General features: G+C 40.9%; 2 protein-coding genes across 2 annotated transcripts in view; one reads left to right on the forward strand and one right to left on the reverse strand.

The window, feature by feature from the left end:
- znf292b (zinc finger protein 292b) overlaps positions 1–12,106 on the forward strand; it is a 20,083-nt gene extending 7,977 nt beyond the window's left edge. Inside the window, exons 2-8 of the mRNA XM_008277228.1 lie at positions 806–960; positions 1,193–1,271; positions 2,182–2,317; positions 2,716–2,918; positions 3,916–4,052; positions 4,491–4,632; positions 4,869–12,106. Of these exons, the coding sequence (XP_008275450.1) occupies positions 806–960; positions 1,193–1,271; positions 2,182–2,317; positions 2,716–2,918; positions 3,916–4,052; positions 4,491–4,632; positions 4,869–11,678 (7,662 nt within the window). The 3' untranslated portion in view covers positions 11,679–12,106. The remainder of the gene's footprint in view (positions 1–805; positions 961–1,192; positions 1,272–2,181; positions 2,318–2,715; positions 2,919–3,915; positions 4,053–4,490; positions 4,633–4,868) is intronic.
- A 752-nt stretch (positions 12,107–12,858) lies between these two features.
- gjb7 (gap junction protein beta 7) lies at positions 12,859–17,607 on the reverse strand. Its single transcript, XM_008277230.1, has 2 exons — positions 17,549–17,607; positions 12,859–15,481 (listed from the first exon to the last, which is right to left on the reverse strand). The coding sequence occupies exon 2, from the start codon at positions 15,465–15,467 to the stop codon at positions 14,676–14,678; it is 792 nt and encodes a 263-aa protein (XP_008275452.1). The 5' UTR covers positions 15,468–15,481; positions 17,549–17,607; the 3' UTR covers positions 12,859–14,675.
- Between the last annotated feature and the right edge of the window lie 261 nt (positions 17,608–17,868).

The raw sequence follows: 17,868 nt of genomic DNA on the forward strand, positions 1-17,868 counted from the left end.
TTTTTTTTTTTTTGGACACAGCAACACAGGTTTATAGTGAAGCCCACTGGCTCAAATCACAAGGACAGTCAGATTTAAATAAATCACTGTTACATATCGCAGTTCTATCAGATCGAATAGTCTTTTGACAGTGGGACAACATTTGGCTCTTTTGTTTATTCGTCTTCTTTCACAGTGGTTAATGGTTGTTTGATATGATATATTTGGATTTTTTTTCCATGATTCTTTTCTGCGGTAAAGGCGTTGAGAGAAGCTGTTAAGTGTCATACTTGTCATAAAATTGTGAAATACTTCTTTCACTTTAGGGATACAAAGTTGTTCTTGCACTTACTATTTCTGTAGTATTTTTATAAATACATCCTTCTCATAATTTGTGCTGTCTATAGTTTGCTGCTCTCAAGGCCTCAGTGTGTGAACTTGTATTCACTGCAGTTGTTTTTGGAAGGGCACTTTCAGCACATATGCAACAGCTGACATTGGTAAAAATATAAGACTTTGAACTTTAAATACCGAGTAAATCAAAGAAAATATGTCTTGATGGGCTACCATATTACTAACTTTCTTGATGCATCTGAGCTAAGCTTCTGATAGCATTTGTTTTTCAGCATATTCATTTTTCTGATGTCTTTCTGTTGACACTTTTGTTCCTCTAGGTGGAATTTATTCCATACTGGGAATACCTGCTTGTGCAAAAAACAAAAAAAAAACAACCTTCTGGGTTTATTTTCTAACTGCTGGTAAAAGTTGTCAGTCCTTTTGTCGAATCGTTAATAAGAATATGAATGACTGTGGCTTTCCCCTGTAGACGCTGTTGGAGTATGCAGGCCGCTGGAGGATAGAGGAAGAGCCCTTACCACTGATAGAAGTGTACATCGTCGCCCTGCTGAGTTACGCCCAGGCCTCACCATACCTCTCCCTGCAGTGTGAAAATGTTCCTCTTGTGGTTGAGAGGCTCTCACTGTAAGTACAATAAAAAGTGTAATTAAAAAAACTCTGCATACACTCATTATGGATGGAAATGGGCTTTAAATTGATTCTTTGAACTGTTCTTCTGGGGCAGAGACTTTGAGCCATAATTTCCACAAAAATGGGAAATACACTGAGTTGAAATATACCAAAATTGTCATAAGTTGTGGCACTCAACTGAGGGCGAAGGTCAACATTTGTTTTTTGTTGGTTGTTCGTTCTGCAGGAGCTTTCTGGAGCTTTTGCTCTCACTGAAGGAGGACGTTCCAGATGGCTTATGGAAAGGATTCCAGTCATCTGTGCAGGTAAAGATGAGAATTCTCACTTTAAGACAAGTGTGGATTTGAACATCAGCAGAATAATTTCGTACAGTATCAATCAATCAATCAATCAAACTTTATTTATAAAGCACTTTTCATACATTAAATGTATCACAAAGTGCTGTACATTACAGAACTCAGAATCAGGGGATACAAAATAAAATACAAAACCCCACCCACATTCCCTGCCCACATTTAACACAGAATGCCACTCACGCATACAGACACACGCACACACAGGGACACCAAGTCAGATCTCTACAGGAAGCCACAGAGGAACGAGGAAACGTTATCTTGAATTAAAATGGGGAAACACAGGAGCAAAAACTAAAATGATCAAATCATAAGATGTACAAAACCAATAATATGCTAAAAAAAAAATTAAAAAAACTGTTTAAAACCAAACTATAAAAAGAAAATAAATGAAAAGTATTAAAACATAAAATAGTAACTCTGAGACTTAAGTGGAGAAAAATACATAAGATTAAAGGAGTAGACTAAAAGAGAGGCTAAAAGAACAAAGCCAAAATCAGCGAAAAGCCAGATTACAAAGGTAGGTCTTGAGTTTGCCTTTACAAATATGTAGTATGAAAAGAATGAAAGTTATTTACAGGATGTAGATACTTCACCTTGCCTTTTTAAGAAATAGAGCTGAAATATCTAAGCTTTCAAAATGTCTGCCATTTTTTAGCGTTTAAGTGAAGAGCTAGTAGAGCTTCAGACTACATTTCCTCCGTCATATGAATTGTTCATGGCCCTTAGTTTAACTGAATAATTAAATTTGCATAATTTTGCTTTGAATTTGCAGTTCAAACCTATCAGAATGTTGCCTAAATAGGCTAACTTAAGGCTGCCAGTGTTATGACTGAAAGTAATGAAGTTTTCCTGTTTACAGCTTGCTCACAGCAAGCTTCAGGAGAGTGGAATCACACGGCTGTCACCGCTGTCTGTTTTGGGCCAGTATGATGGTGTCTGGACCAACAGCATCCTACAAGGCCTTCTATCCCATGAGAACCTTCAGATGGAACAAGGTGAGTTCCAAGGATGGTTTTCGGAAATCCTACACAGGTCTGGTTGATAATGCACAGAGGAAAAATAGAAATACAACAATACCAGTATCGAGTATCAGGCCAGTTGCAGTGCTTGTAAGAGTCAAATAACTTGACACCATCTGCCTGAGAAGCTTAGAATTTTCTCTGTAATTTTAAGAAAGTGCATCAAAGTATTCTTACTTCTGACTGTGATCAAGTTGTCAGATGATTTATCAACAAATCTCACAACAGTTTGCTAGAAAGATAACTGTCAAGGGTTTTCAGCAATTGTTTATTGTTTTTAAATAACTGTGTACTCCTGCTGCAAAAATGTAAAAACCATTTAAACATTGCATAAAATCAGAACAAACTTCACCATGTGTGTCGCTGTTGTTCAGTTGAGGAGTTCCTGGTGCAGGAGGGGCTGGTCCTGTTGGAGATGAGAGTGAAACAACTCATGAAGGATAAGCAAATGGGGAAGGCGGCACTGCTTGCAAAGACCTGCTCCGAATGTGCTGCCTTCCAAGGAAAGGGATCTTTCAAGCAGATGTACCTCGTCTGCCTCTGTGCTACCTCAGAACAAAACCAGCTCATGGAAGAGGTAAGAATAATTATGTGTATTTACTTACATTTGCATATGATACAAAGACATATTGATGAACAGTTTGATAGTTGCGATTGCAGTATGGCAACTATTAAGCTATTTCCTCAGACTTTCAGTTGCCAAAGTATTGCTTCACCCCTGGCATCTTAACTGAATTTCCCTTCTGGGATGAATAAAGTATTTTTCATTATTTTTTCATCTTTTTCTTTTTAACCTTATCAGTCCCTAAAGGTCATTGCTGTTGATTTGTTGCTTTTGTTTGATTGACAGTGGTGTTTCCTTTGAAGAAACAGTCATGTCTTGACTGACTTTTGCTAATAAACACTAGTATGTGGCGTGTTTAGGTAACTCAGCTGGCCTAGTTGTGCAATCTGAGTGAGTGGGTCTTTCCTTCCTGTGTTTGTGTATAAGAAGCAGTGGTTAACTTGCTACTTAAAATGTGACTTTACTGTTGTATTTTCTTTTTTTTCAATAGTTAAGTGAAACAAATGGAAGCAAATACCAAGTGAGCTAATTTATCTTCTTGCCTGTATGAACTTGTATATGTCCCTCTGACCAGAAAGTGGTGTTAACCTTGCTGCGAGCCTCACATTTTCAGTTAATCTGGTACCTGCTGGTCAAGCGCTGTCTTCCTTTTAATTTTTAAACCACTCTCTTGTAATACATTGTGCATCCACAAGATGGCAGACAATGCTTAAATGCATGGGAGACTGACAGCATTGAAGACATTTATGTTGTCTCCTGAGGTTTTTTTTTTTTTTTTTTCCCCCAATAACAATTTTTTTCAAACAATATAACAAGTAAAGGACATGGATGTAGACACAGCCAATAAGACTAAAGTCTGTGAAAGGAACAAACAGACAAAAACAAATCAAACAAGACAGTTCTCCTCTTAGTTTTTAAATATTACAGGATGTGTTTCAGCTTGTGGGGGTTTCCCACAGTATATATATGAAATTTTTCCTTACTCGCTACATGGCTTCTATCTGTTCAGCTTTCGAAGGAGGACTGCCGCGATGCACTAGAGATGATCTGCAACCTGGAGTCAGACGGAGATGATATGGCAGCTTTCAGCTTATGTTCAGCCTTCCTGACCCGACAGCTTCTCCAAGGAGACACGTACTGTGCTTGGTAAGAGATCCAAAGCTGCCCGATTTAATGCTCACATACATTTAAATTTCTTGTTTCATGAGAGGAAAATATTTCTCACTGAGTTATAACAAATAACTAGTAAGTATGTAATTCTGTTGTTCCCAAAATCTGTTGTAATGTGAAATGAATAAGGCCATATGTTTATCCCACTAACAAGTGAATAAGCTTTTTTTAGTATTCAAACTTGATAGTGTCATAATTGGTCTGAAGTAAAATATATGATGAAGTGAACCAGTAGAGCACATGATGAAGCACAACATCTGCATTCAGTGTCACCGATTCCGACTTGTGTCATTGTATGCCCAGTTATTGTTTAAGTTTTCAATTCAGGGTCATCCTGACTTGATATGGATATAACTATTAATAGGATAATACATGGATACATTTAGGGATAAGAATTTTCTTTCTTTAAACCAGGGAGCTGACTCTGTTTTGGAGCAAGCTGCTGAAGCGATTGGAGCCATCAGAGCAAGCCTTCCTTGACAGATGCCGCCAGATGTCCTTATTATCCAAAACTGTGTACCACATCCTGTTCCTCATCAAGGTCATCCAGTCAGAGGTAAGTAGGCAGTAACAGTCATTTCTTTTCTATATTTATTTAAATTCTTGATTTGATACTAAATACTCAATGCATAAAATGTGTTTTTGTATGCTTTGCGACACTGATTTGATAACTGCTTTATCTAAAATCTAAAAAGTGAATATTTTCATTAAATTTGGAGGTGTCTGGTAAATTTAGTAATAACTTTAAATGTGTTTAACAGCTTTAATTGATTTAACTTTCTGTTTTCATAGATGGACCATGTTGGCCTGCCAGTGTGCATTGAAATGTGCATAAGGGCTCTACGGATGGAATCAGAGGATGGAAACACGAAAGCCACTGTGTGTAAAACTATTTCCTGTTTGCTTCCTACTGACCTTGAAGTGAAGCGAGCTTGTCAACTGACAGAGTTCCTCCTGGAGCCCACAGTGGATTCGTACTACGCTGTGGAGACTCTATACAATGAACCAGATCAAAAACTAGAGACAGAAAATATGCCTGTTCCCAACTCTCTACGCTGTGAGCTCCTGCTAGTGTTTAAAACCCAGTGGCCCTTTGACCCAGAGTTCTGGGACTGGAAAACACTTAAGCGTCATTGCTTGGCACTAATGGGTGAAGAGGCTTCAATAGTGTCGTCCATTGACTTGCTGAATGACACTGAGAGCCCTGAAGAAGAGGACGACTCCATGAGTCTGAAGGGGTATAATAACGCCCCGGACCACCTAGTGAGTGGCACCTATGAACTCACAGATATCACAGACAGGAAACAGAAGAACAGAGAAATGAAGAAGCTGAGGGAAAAGGGTTTCATATCGGCCAGGTTCAGAAACTGGCAGGCATATATGCAATACTGTGTGCTGTGTGACAAAGAGTTTCTCGGTCACAGGATTGTACGCCATGCACAGACTCATCTAAGCAGTGGAATATATACCTGCCCAATATGTGCTCAAACTTTTACCTCAAAAGACACATTTATTCCCCATGTCACATCACATGTTAAACAGTCATGCAAGGAAAGGCTGACTGCGATGAAAACAAACAAGAAGCTGGCTAACCCTAAAACAGCTGCTCCTGTTATTGCAGCATTAAAGGCCAAAACACAAAATGAACTTCACGGAAAGTGTGATTCCTTAGGGCAAAATGGGATGCTGATTCATAATGTTCAGGCCAAAGTGGAAAGGTGTAATACAGATTGCAGTGAGGAAAACATGTGCCCTGTTGGAAAATGCCGAAGGAGCTTCAAATTTTTCAAAAATCTTATTGCACATGTTAAAGCTCATGGAGACAACGAGGAGGCAAAGACTTTCCTGGAAATGCAGAGCAAAAAGGTTGTTTGCCAGTACTGCCGGCGCCACTTTATTAGTGTCACCCATCTTAATGATCATCTACAGGTTCACTGTGGTGTGAAGCCTTACATCTGTATCCAGCTGAACTGCAAAGCAAGTTTTTTATCCAACACTGAACTCCTCGTACATAGGAAAACACATTCTGTTTTCAAAGCTAGATGCATGTTTCCAAATTGTGGAAAAATTTTCAATGCCGCCTTCAAACTGTATGACCACGAGGCACAACATTATAAAACATTCACTTGTAAAATTGTGGATTGTGGAAAAGTATTCCATTCACAACAACAGCTGGATTTGCACCAGGAGAGACACGCTATTCAAGACGAGGAAAGTTCGTCGTCTGAACAGACTTCACAAAGTATACAACCTGGGCCCTCACTCATTGAACAAATGCTTTCCAGTCGCTCTCCCCCGAAACAAGAAAACTACCAAGAGAACTGGAACACTGAAAGTGCTGTGAATCCAGATCATGGAAGGCTGCCCATGTCCATTGACAGTTTGCTGAAATCTTCACAAGAACCAGTGGGAAGCTTAGGACAATACGAAGTCAAACAGGAACCGCAGAATACAGCTTTTTCAACCAGTCAGACACAGAGTTTAAGTAATTCTGTTATTCAGTCTGTGCATTCCCACTTGTCTGAACCTAACAGACACAGAGATGATTCAGGTGCTCATTCTTTTGATTATATGAGACCTCCCCAACAGAATCCACCACTACCTCCATTTGAAGCCAATTTAGGTAATGTCTTACAAAACCAGCCACAAATGTTCCCCACTAATGTAAATACTGAAGCTGTTGGTTACAACTCGAGCTGTAGCTTACCATTGCCAGTCCAGCAAGGCCCAATGTGTATGAGTAATCTGTTACCACCACTACCACCACCACAGAACACTGTGGAGCCAGCAATGTCACAACCACTCCCCCCAACAGTTGGCACTCAGCAACTACCTGGAAACAGACCAGAGAACTCTGTAACCTCTTCAAAAAGCATCATTCCCCCTCCTGACCAGAGAGAACGATATCATTGTGCGTTTGAAACGTGTACAAGGCACTACAGCTCTTACCGAAGTGTTACCAAGCACATGAAAGCTGTTCACCCAGACTTCTATGAGCAATGGAAAGTGGCCCGAACTAAAATCAAGATAAGCTACGCTCCTGCGCCAAGCACATCATCTGTTGGGCATCTCAGTTCAGTCTCATTGCTTCAGAACCAGCAGGCCAACAGAGTACCAGTTCAGGGAGTTCAGAGGCAGAATGTTATCCAATCACCTCCTTATGCTAACATGGGTACAGGCGCAAACTATAATGCAATACATTCACTTGCCTCATCTTCCCACAACCAGAATGGTTCAGTGCTCATGGCAAATGTTTTGAATCCCATTGTTGTCTCTCAATTAGGGAGTGATAGAAATCCAACTGCACAGTGCCATGTTTCAGACACTCAAAACTGGCATCCAGTAGCTGGAAGCGAACAAATGCATAACCATAGCTCTTCCCAAGTCTATCCATCTAATATGCAAGTGATGCCACAAGTCGATTCTACCAGTGCTGCTCTGCCTCTTAGTGCCCCATCTTGCTCTATGATGGGATCAACAATGAACAGACCAGCAGAGTCCTTGCAGCCATCACTGATGGACAGTAGACCCCAGTCAGTTCTTCACTCGTACTTAAATGGTGCAAAGGAAGTGTCACAGCAAGCGGACGGACTTTCACCATATACATCCCAGATGCAAAGCCATTTAGTCTCTGGTTCGCAGACACCAGATAAAACACAGACAATGCAAAATCATGTGCAGTCGACATTTCCCTCTCCAGACAGTGCAAGCCAAAAAAGTAGTAACAGCCAACCTCAGAATGGTCTGGTCATGTCGGAAAATAATCCTGAAAATCAAAAGGCACCCAGAAAGAACAGAAGGACCAAATGGCCAGCGATTATCAAGGATGGTAAATTTGTTTGCCGCAGGTGTTTTCGGCAATTTGATAGTCCCAAGTCCCTTGGAGGTCATTTGTCCAAGCGTGCAATTTGCAAACCGTATGGAGAGTCAGAACTGAACACAGACTTGCCAAGATCGTTTCTTGACCTACTCAATTCAGAGCAAACAGTTAGCACCACTCAGCCACAGATGTCTTATATTCCTGCTCCTGTGTATCAGGAGAAGCCTCACCAGTCCGTAACAAGTGCTTCAGCTGCAGACAAAGATTACTCCACTACTAATTATCCACAAGATAACTTGCCAACATATGAGAACAGTGACTCAAGTGATGACATTCTGAAACAAATCATGGCTGAGTCCAACATGTCTGATCTTTTTGTGCACACACCTTCATCCCAAACATTATTCCAAAACCCTTGTGTTCCATATGGACCCGGTGAGCGTTTACCAGGAAGCTCTGTAATACAGCATACAGAAAATGTCCAGATGAAGCGTGAAGATAACTCATACAGTACAGCCCATTATCCTCAACCAAGTGTTGATACATTTGCTGGAAGTGAATTCCCTGACCCACTTCTTTCTCAAATTCTCACAGAAAACCCTCCCACTGCTGTTCCAGGCAGTGCTCCCACTAACCACATGACTCCTGGGGAAATCCATGGCGAAGGGTATCACTCTGAGGCAACTATCCAGGTACCAGATGCAGATTCAAACTCAGTCACGCAAACACTGTTACCTGATAGTCAACTCAGTCCAGCAACAAGTGGGAAGCAGGCTGAGATGCAAAGGAAGACCACTGAGCAAGACATCAAAAAGAGACTGCGCGAGCAGATTTTGGCTGGCGACTTTCAACGCAGAAACAGCATGTGTCATTCTGGCAACACGGACCCTAAAGCCAGTCCAATGTGTTTTGGCCCAACATTTGGTCTTTCCAATAATTCTGGATTTCATCGATTGTCTCATGACCCCAAGATTGACTCATCTGGTCAAGGACAAGTCATTCAAGGGAATTCTGTAATTGTCCCAAGTACATCTGGCGAAATTGAGGGACTTCTTAACACACAAAGCTTTACTTGCTTCAGAGAGACTGCGACGCCACAGCAGGAGGTGCTGAGCCCAATAGGCATTATGGCAAATGATCCAGATTCTGAACCCTCTCAGTTAACAGCCAGACAGCAACAGAGTATGACAGAAATTCAATCTGCGTTTGAAAAGCTCGACTTGGTCAGAGAAAATGCTGATAGGATGCTCATGTCTATTCAACAAAATAGCACTCCTCCTAACAATCAGACTGCATCTGTGCAAGCTGAACCACCACGTAGCTCATTACCCCAAGTGTTTGTCAAACCATATGTTTGTGACAACTGCGCATTTAGCACTGTATCCACTGAGTCACTTTGGAAACACCTCTCTAAAACACACAACTACACACTTGAGATGGTGAATGTAGTTAAAAAAAGGTACGGCCAGTATGCTCCTTTTAAGTGTCAGAAATGTCATAAGTCATTCACTCGCAACTCAAACCTTCGCACTCACTACCTGTCAGTTCACAAGTTATCAGCTAAAGAAATCGCAGATCTGGATTTGAAGCGCAGGCTGGCCAAAGATGCTGCTGCTCAAAACCAGCTTGCTGGTGTAAACCAGGCTCAAGCAGCTCAAACCACAGCAGCTCCTCATTCATCAGTGGAGAATCGAACACATCTGTATTCGTCCCAAGATGCAATGAAGCATGAGTACCCACCACAGGCATTTGTACCATGTACTAACATGGACATAGCTGAACGTAAAAGTCAAGACGACAATCGCTCTACAGTCATTCATCCTTTGCAGGCAGCTCCCATGCACAATCAAGCAATGACTCCACCAGTACAGGCCCAGACTTCTACGACCGCCTTTCAGTCAGTACAAGCAGGGATGGCAGCTGGACAGTGGTCACATGAACAGCAAAAGAACTTGCCCAAGTTGCCCACTCAGTGTTCACTGACTCATAAAGTGGGAGTCCATTTGCCTAGAGTGTCAGTTCTTCTTACCCAGGCTCTGTGTGCTCCACCTCAGACTAAAGCGTCTCCGTCCCTTGACAAACAGGCTGCTTTCAATAAGCAGGCAATCATTCAGCCAAGTGTCGACATTACCAAGAAGTCGAAAGACAAGAAACCCAAATTAGGTGACGCTATGAGTCCATACAGACCGTATCGCTGCGTCCATCAAGGCTGTGTGGCAGCATTTACCATCCAGCACAATCTGATCCTCCACTACAGAGCTGTTCACCAGTCTGCTTTGTCAGCACTGGAGGTGAACAAAGAGCAAGACCAGAGCGAGGGAGTGGATGACATAATGGACCACGATGAGGAGGAGCCAGAGCCAGAGTTTCCTCAAATTTCTGAATTCAGATGCCAAGTCAAAGACTGCTGCTGTGTTTTCCAAGAAGTCCCCAGCCTTTTCCAGCATTATCTTCAGCTGCATGAATTCAGTCTCAATAAGGTTGGCGATCTCTTGGGCGGCATCAAACTCGGCAAGTTTGCGTGTGGCCACCAAGAATGTACAGAATCCTTCACTGCTTTCTGGAAGTATATAGGACACGTTAAAGAAATGCATAAAGATATAAAACTGGCTAAACCCGAACAATTAAATGGTACATTTAAGTGTGAAATTGAAGGCTGTGACCGTTCCTACGCCACAAAGTCAAACCTACTCAGACACGTCATGAAAAAGCATCAGGACCTTTACCAGCCTAAACTAAAGCATCAACAAATAAAAGAAGAAGGGGCAAAACAGAACTCAAAGACTTTGCATTACCAAATTACAAAGACAAGCAATGGAAAAGAAAACATAGAGAGCAATAAAAAGATCCTCCCGAGGGAAAGTGACACCAAGCGAGTTGGCAAATCCAAGATCAATCACTGGACTAAATATGGAAAACCCTCATTGAAATCTAAAGTGGAGGCATCCGCATTGTGCACTAAGAAATTTCCTCTACAATACCCCTGTATGATTAAAGGTTGCGATTCAGTCATGAATTCAGAGCGGAGCATACTGAAACATTACATGGGACACGGATTGTCCGAAAAATACTTAGAACAGCAGAGGAGCTGTTTCATATTCTGCAAAAAGGTCCCAAGGCAGAAGTGTCGTCCCATCAGGAGCGATGACTCTAAATCAGACAACACCTCAGACCTGTCCGACAACGAGGTGACTGCAGATCCTGACCCGGACGGGGGGGATTACGAACATTCAAAACCTGTCCTGCGCAGAAGGACCACAACAGGAGTCCCAGTTGCCTTGTTCGACAGCAAATTGTCAAATGACGAAAGCTCTGATGGCTCTGTGGCACTCAAACGCAAGCGAGGACGTCCGCGAAAACTCGAAAAAATAGTGAAACCCAAGAAAATACCACGTACGACAAAGTCGGATGAGGGTTACAGCAAAGACAAAGGATCAGACGCCTTATGCCCTGCAGTAGTGCAGGAGGAGAAGACTGAGCAAAGCGCCCCGCTTGCCTCGTTTAAGCCAATGGGATTTGAAATGTCTTTCTTAAAATTCCTGGAACAGTCAAACAAATCCGAACACACCATGATAAGCAAGGTTCCCGTGATAGAACGGTGTAAGATTCCACCAAACCTGTATATCAGAGACACGTGTGTCAGGTTCAGGAACCGTCAGAATTTGAAATCCCTCAGTAATGTCAGATTAAATCTAGATGCGGCCTTTTCAGGTGTCTCTAACCTTATGTTGAAACAACTGCAGGACATGCAGCCTGCAGTGGTGTTGGAGAAATATGACTAGTGCTTTTTTGTTGTTTTTTTGTTATTGTTTTTTTTTAAAGCAGAATCTCAGGACTTGAATGAGTAAAATCTGCTGCAGACTGGTGCCCTACATACAAAATGTTTTTTACACCAACTTGTTAAAAAAAAAAAAAGTTGTTCTGAGTTATACAGTAATATCTGTACAATTTTTGTCTTTTTTATAGAGAAATGTAAAGCATGTTTTTAAATATGGACAATAAATTCAAAAAGAAAATTTTGCTCAAAGATAAATTATGGCATCAGCTTGTGGTGTCCTAATTATCCCTGTGGGACTTGGAGACAAATGGACGAAGAAAGTGATTGTAATGTGTGTAGTTTGTGAAGATGTTGATTATTGTGTGTTGTGTATATAGTTTGAAATCACCCACTGCCACCAGCAGTCTTACTATTAAACAGTTTTTTGTACGACTAGTTTGACTTGTGTTTTTTAGAGAACTCTTCAGTTTCCTTTTAAGGTGCTAAGGCCGGAGCTGGTGCGTACACACAGAATGGAAAATTATGGTGTGAAAATTTTTGATAAAACAAATTTCATATTACATGCTCGATGTTTGTTTTTGGGGTTTTTTTAGGTCATTTTGATAGTTTCCTCTTGTGGGTTTAGTCCACATGCTTTATGTAGAAAAAAGGAGTTCTCCCTCCTTTGTTTTCATGAAAGACGTCAGAATCAATCCACACAAATAAAAAAAAAAAAGGTACTTTTATGTGTAATCATGTAGAACATCCTATTAGCAAAGTTAGCAAAATCACAATTTTGCATTTTTCTGAATGTTTAAAGAAAATACTACTGTAATGTATATACAGGGCAAGGCCCAATGTATATGAGATGGGGCAAAAGATTTTGTGCCTAAACTCATCACAGTAAAATCCCATTGTTTAAGGTAATCACAAATTGACATGTCCTTAAAAGGGATAGCATTATATCCCTTTAACTATTCATTTAAATAAATGAATGGTTATCACACTGTTTTAAAGTTTGACAGACTCTGATCAGGATGAGACAAGTGCAGCGAAGTGCTTGAAGAGATCCTTTAACAGCAGTGTTGTTAACGCTCACTTGGGTTTTAGTTTCAAAACCTGTGCAGATTTCGCATGGCCAACCTTCTCAGGCTAACCAATCAAAACAGCAGCTCGTAGCAGAGAAGCAAGAAAATCACACTTGGTTCCATGTCTGTATATGAATTTATTATTGCACTTGACATGTTCATAAAATGCTATTGCATAAAATAAATGATGTAAAATGTAAGGCAACAATTCTAGACAAACTGCACCAATAAATCTTTAGTGATTCACTAGTATGCCAACTAATCCCAAATGTCTTGCTTATTTAATGAAAATATTTTTCTTTCCAATGCATCATACACATATTTCAATCAGTGCTAAATATTGCTAAAGACAATATTAGTAGAAGTCAGTTTAGCCTCTCATAGATACCATTCACAACAAAGATGGAACAAACTGTCAGTTTCAGAATAAACAGTTTTGGTTCATGTGAGATATTATCAGATACAGTATAACTACAACAAGTTATGTCGAGATTGGCATGCTGTTGTGTCTTTTTTTTTTTTTTCAGCCACTTGGTCACCGATCAGAATTATAACTTGACTAAAAGTATGAAATAAAAATATTAACAAAATCAAGCAAGATATGGTGAACCAACAACATTCCCCAGACTCAGTTTGATACATGTGTGGGTATGTACAGTGGAGACACATTTACTGTACAGTTTACTTGTGTCTGTGGATAGAATGGAAAAGAAAAAAACACCTTTCCATATATACAATAGATGTACTATATAATATACTTTATATACAATTAATTGGTAGGGCTAGTAACGGAAATCTAGAGAAGAGTGGAAGTACACTGAAAGCAGCATTTGGATTGAAGTAAAAAGTCAGGCAAATTTTCAAAAGAAATTCAAAATGAATTAGCAGAAGCCAATAGATGACACCTTTCAGTTTGCTGTTGAACTGTCTTTTTTTTCTTGCTTAGTAAGGTTCCTAACTGAGTGAAATTATCTGCAGTGCAAGCTCAAGAGCAAGTCAGACTCTCTACATGCTTCAGTGCTTCCTTTCTTATCTCTTTGAGTGTAGGACACCCTGGACCTTCCTTTACAAAAGGAAGATAATACGTACCATCCCACAATTCCCTACAGCCACAAGCTTCAAAGTAACGCACCAACTGGTCGTTCACAAAAACAAATGATCAAAGCGAAGTTAAAGTTGCAGCTCAATTTGTATTAGATATCAGATATATATTTTCACTGCAGTAGTATCCTGTATATTATCTGTATGTTTTATACTTATGTTTCTGTGTAGACTATTTTTGTCCATATTTATATAGTCCAGCACAAAGTATCTACGATGTGATTTTTCTTACTCTATATTTTGAATATTGTAGTTTCAGTGCAGTCAGATTCTTTTAGCACAGCAGGAAAACACAGAGGATGTCATATTTTTGGACTATTTGACTACAACTTTGCACTCTAACGTGGTTTAAGTCACCCAAAAAGCTGCACACACATTTCCTACGGTGCAGCTCGATAGCATGCCTGCTTGGTAAATACCACACCTTTCAAGCTTTCAACTTCCGAGCAAAAAAAACTGTTCCTCTAAAAAGAAAAAGTCATTTTCAACCTGTTAACATCGCTGACATCATCAGGGTTTTTTGTTTTTTTTTTACACTTGACACAGCTACCTCTTACACCCTGAGGACACTATAAAAGTCTTCTGCTAAATAGTGCTGTAAAACAACATTTAATTTGTGTCAATATCTGTAGTGTTTGGTCAGACTACTAAATGATATGACTCTTTTCTCAGTTTAGACCAAACTTAAATCTATGTAGCTGCTTTTTTTTAAATAGCCCAGGTTGTAAAAAGAGACACTAGTGACCAGCATCCATGTTAGTTCAGGTAAACAAAAGTTTCACTGTAGTTTCACAATGAGATGGGAACCAGAGCTGTGGGTCAGTCCCAGCCTTTCAGGACTGGACGGGCAGGTTTTCAGCAGCGGGTGCAGGCGCAGGTTCAGCCTCTATGCCACAGACCTCTGTGTTTGCTGTGGGCTCAGCTGTGGCAAACCTGTTGACAATGGAAACAGGTGGCTCAGCAGGCTTCTGTTTCACCGGGATGTACCGCTTGCTGAAACATTTCCACAGCTGCTTCCAAACAATGTACATGAGCTCCACGAAGTTCAAGGCGATGCACAGGATGGAGGTGCAGCCCATGATGTAGAGGAAGATCTTCTTCTCTGTGGCTTTGCCAATGAAACAGTCCACCGTGTTGGGGCACGGACTCTCGCTGCACTGCAGAAGTATGGGCACCTCAAAGCCGTTGTACAGGAAGTAGAAAGCAAGCAGGGAGCCGACTTCAAAGGCCGTCTTGAAGACCAGGCTGACGGTGTAGGTGCAGAAAAGACCTCCATCGATGCTCCCTTTGTCCTGGTACAGCTTTCGCTTGTGTTTGGCCTCCCGGTGCTCCCTGTAGGCCACATGCAGGGCTACCAACAGGGAAGGGGTGGACACCATGATGAGCTGCAGAGCCCACAGACGCACCTGGGAGATGGGGAAGAAGTGGTCGAAGCAGGCGTTCTCACAGCCGGGCTGCTGCGTGTTGCACACAAAATCCTTCTGTTCGTCTTTCCACACCTGCTCAGCCGCTGCCACGTACACCAAGATCCTGAAGAGAAAGACCACAGACAGCCAGATGCGGCCAATCACAGTGGAGTACTTGTTCACCCCACTCAGGACGTTCTCCAAAAAACCCCAGTTCATCTTCTTCTGATGCCCTGTCAGGGAATAAAGCAACAATTAGCTGAATTATAGCACCACATGAGCTGTACATCTAGGGCAATCGCATGCTTCTTGTTTCCAGTGATTGCACTCCATAATAAAAATAACTCATTATGATTTGCAGAGACATTTAAAGCAAATTGATTCCCCTCTTGGACATTTTCTTCTTAGCTGCAGAAAACTTCCTCTGTTCAGGTGATGACACCTGCAGTATGTGTTCAGCATGTTCGCAGTCTGAAGACTGACAGTTGGACTGTTCTATCCACTGATAACAGCTTTGCACACTCTGCATTCACTCCATCAGCTTCATGAGGTGCTTTTCTAACATTCTTGAAGGAGTTTCCACATATACAGAGCACTTGTCAATTGCTTTTTTTTCTTTTTCACTATGCAATCCAACTCATCCCAGACAATCTCCGTTAGTTTTAAGTCAGGTGACAGTGGATGCCATCTGATTTAGCACTCTATCACTCTGCTTCTTGGTCAAACAACCCTTACAGAGTCTGGAGGTGTGCTTTGGCTCAATGTCCTGCTAAAAAAAAAGACGTATGTACCAGTTCTACCTTCTGATTAGGGGAACAGGCTACAGCTCAGCTTCAAAATAACCTTCCCTAATTTGTGTATAAATAGGAAACAAAGGAGTGGTCTAAATGTTAGTTCAACTGTAGTCACAATTTTGTTCAACAAGGTGATTCATAGCATAAGATAAGATCCAATATGATAAGATATTCTACGTCAGGGATCATACAAAAACGTAAATCTTAAAGGACCTCTGGACTAGCTACCATCTAAACTGCCCATTTATCATTTCTACCAGCTGATAAAGCCGGCGATCACCAGCCCCAGGGGTCCTCCTCACGAGAGTCAGCTGTATCATAGCTTTTGATGTTACTCTGCACTTGTTACAGAAATTTTCTGGACGAACTCACGTCCTAGAGTAGTGATGATGATGGTGTGTTGCTTCGTTTTACTTAGTTGGCCAGTTTTTGCAGTTTACTACAGTAGTTAAATAGAGCTATTTGCTGGATACCAACGCAACCTCGACAAGAGCTTTCACCAGTTAAGCCTTCGCTCTGCTCACCTGGTAACTGAAAACGACCTCAAGGGTCATCGTCATGAAGATATTACCAATAATGTGCAAAGCTGTGATCAAGGCAAACAGTTACAGAATCCAAAATATGAATCTTCAGTTTTGTTCTGTTATGTGGGAAACAGTAAAACATCCTTTCCAACATGGATGAGTACTGGAGCACATTTGCAAATATTCAAATGATCACAAAGCTTCGCTCAAGCTGTTGCCAGCTTCGTTCAGCTGGTTATTCCGCCTTGATGACTGACTGATTGTTGATCTGCACTTCCACACAAATTTACAGAGTCACAGATTCTGCTCAGGGCTATGTTGAGGCTAAAACTGGTGTGTCAGGAGACATTGCAAATGGAAAATGTTTGGTATCAGTCTTTGTCCTACTTTACGGCCCTTTACAAACATGGTGCCTTTATAGTATGTAAATGAGCTTACAAATTCTAAATCTGTGACTGGAATCTGATCTGTGATAACATTCTGTGACTGTAGAGGATTATGAACAAAAAAAGAGGGTGGTTAGTGCTGTACAGACAGACGTGTACACTGTATCAGATATTGGGATCATATCTAAAGATCAGGGGTGCATCTTTTGTTTTAAAAAAAAAATCTAACAATTGTTATCAAAATAAATTGTATGATGCAATTCTTGTTGAAAAGAAGAGTCTTTATCACGTCACAGAATTAAATGATTTTCAGTATTTGTTGCATTTGACATGTTGATTTTGTGACCTTAACTGTAAATACACATTACTCTGTATTTATACCAATAAATTATACCAGAGTAAAAAATAAAATAGCCTTCCACATTTCTCTTGCGAGTTCTTCACTCTTTTTTTGTCACACAAAGATAGCAGATGATGTATACTATTCTTATGGTAGCCTATAACTGTACACAGGATACCAAATTTGCTGATGAGACAGGTAAGCCATTATATTTCTCAGGATTCCTGTCAAACAGAAATGAAAGCAGAGAACTTACCTTGGGTTATCTTCTGTAGCAGCAGGTGGTGTCGGGTCTGTGTCCTCCACTGCCTGCACACCTGTACAGTACAGCTCAGTGCCGCACCTTATCTGAGCCTCATAACAAGCATCGGTGCGATATCAGCTCCATCGCACGCTTTCCATTTGTGATCAACAGTTTACCATGAAATCCTGTGACTAGCAACCTTCCTCTAAATCACCTGTTGGGTATGTTAATGAAGTGAAGCGTAGGTGTGTGTGCGTTAGTGTGTGTACACAGACATCACCATGGAGCTCTCTAATGCAAATAATATGTGCTTCCCGTCCTGTTCAGGCTCA

Source organism: Stegastes partitus, unplaced genomic scaffold, assembly GCF_000690725.1.
Source record: "Stegastes partitus isolate 25-593 unplaced genomic scaffold, Stegastes_partitus-1.0.2 Scaffold92, whole genome shotgun sequence".
NCBI lineage: Eukaryota > Metazoa > Chordata > Actinopteri > Pomacentridae > Stegastes > Stegastes partitus.

Coding starts and splice junctions, on each gene's coding strand:
- gjb7 (XM_008277230.1), bottom strand. CDS start 15,467: ATGAACTGGGGTTTTTTGGAGAACGTCCTGAGTGGGGTGAACAAGTAC.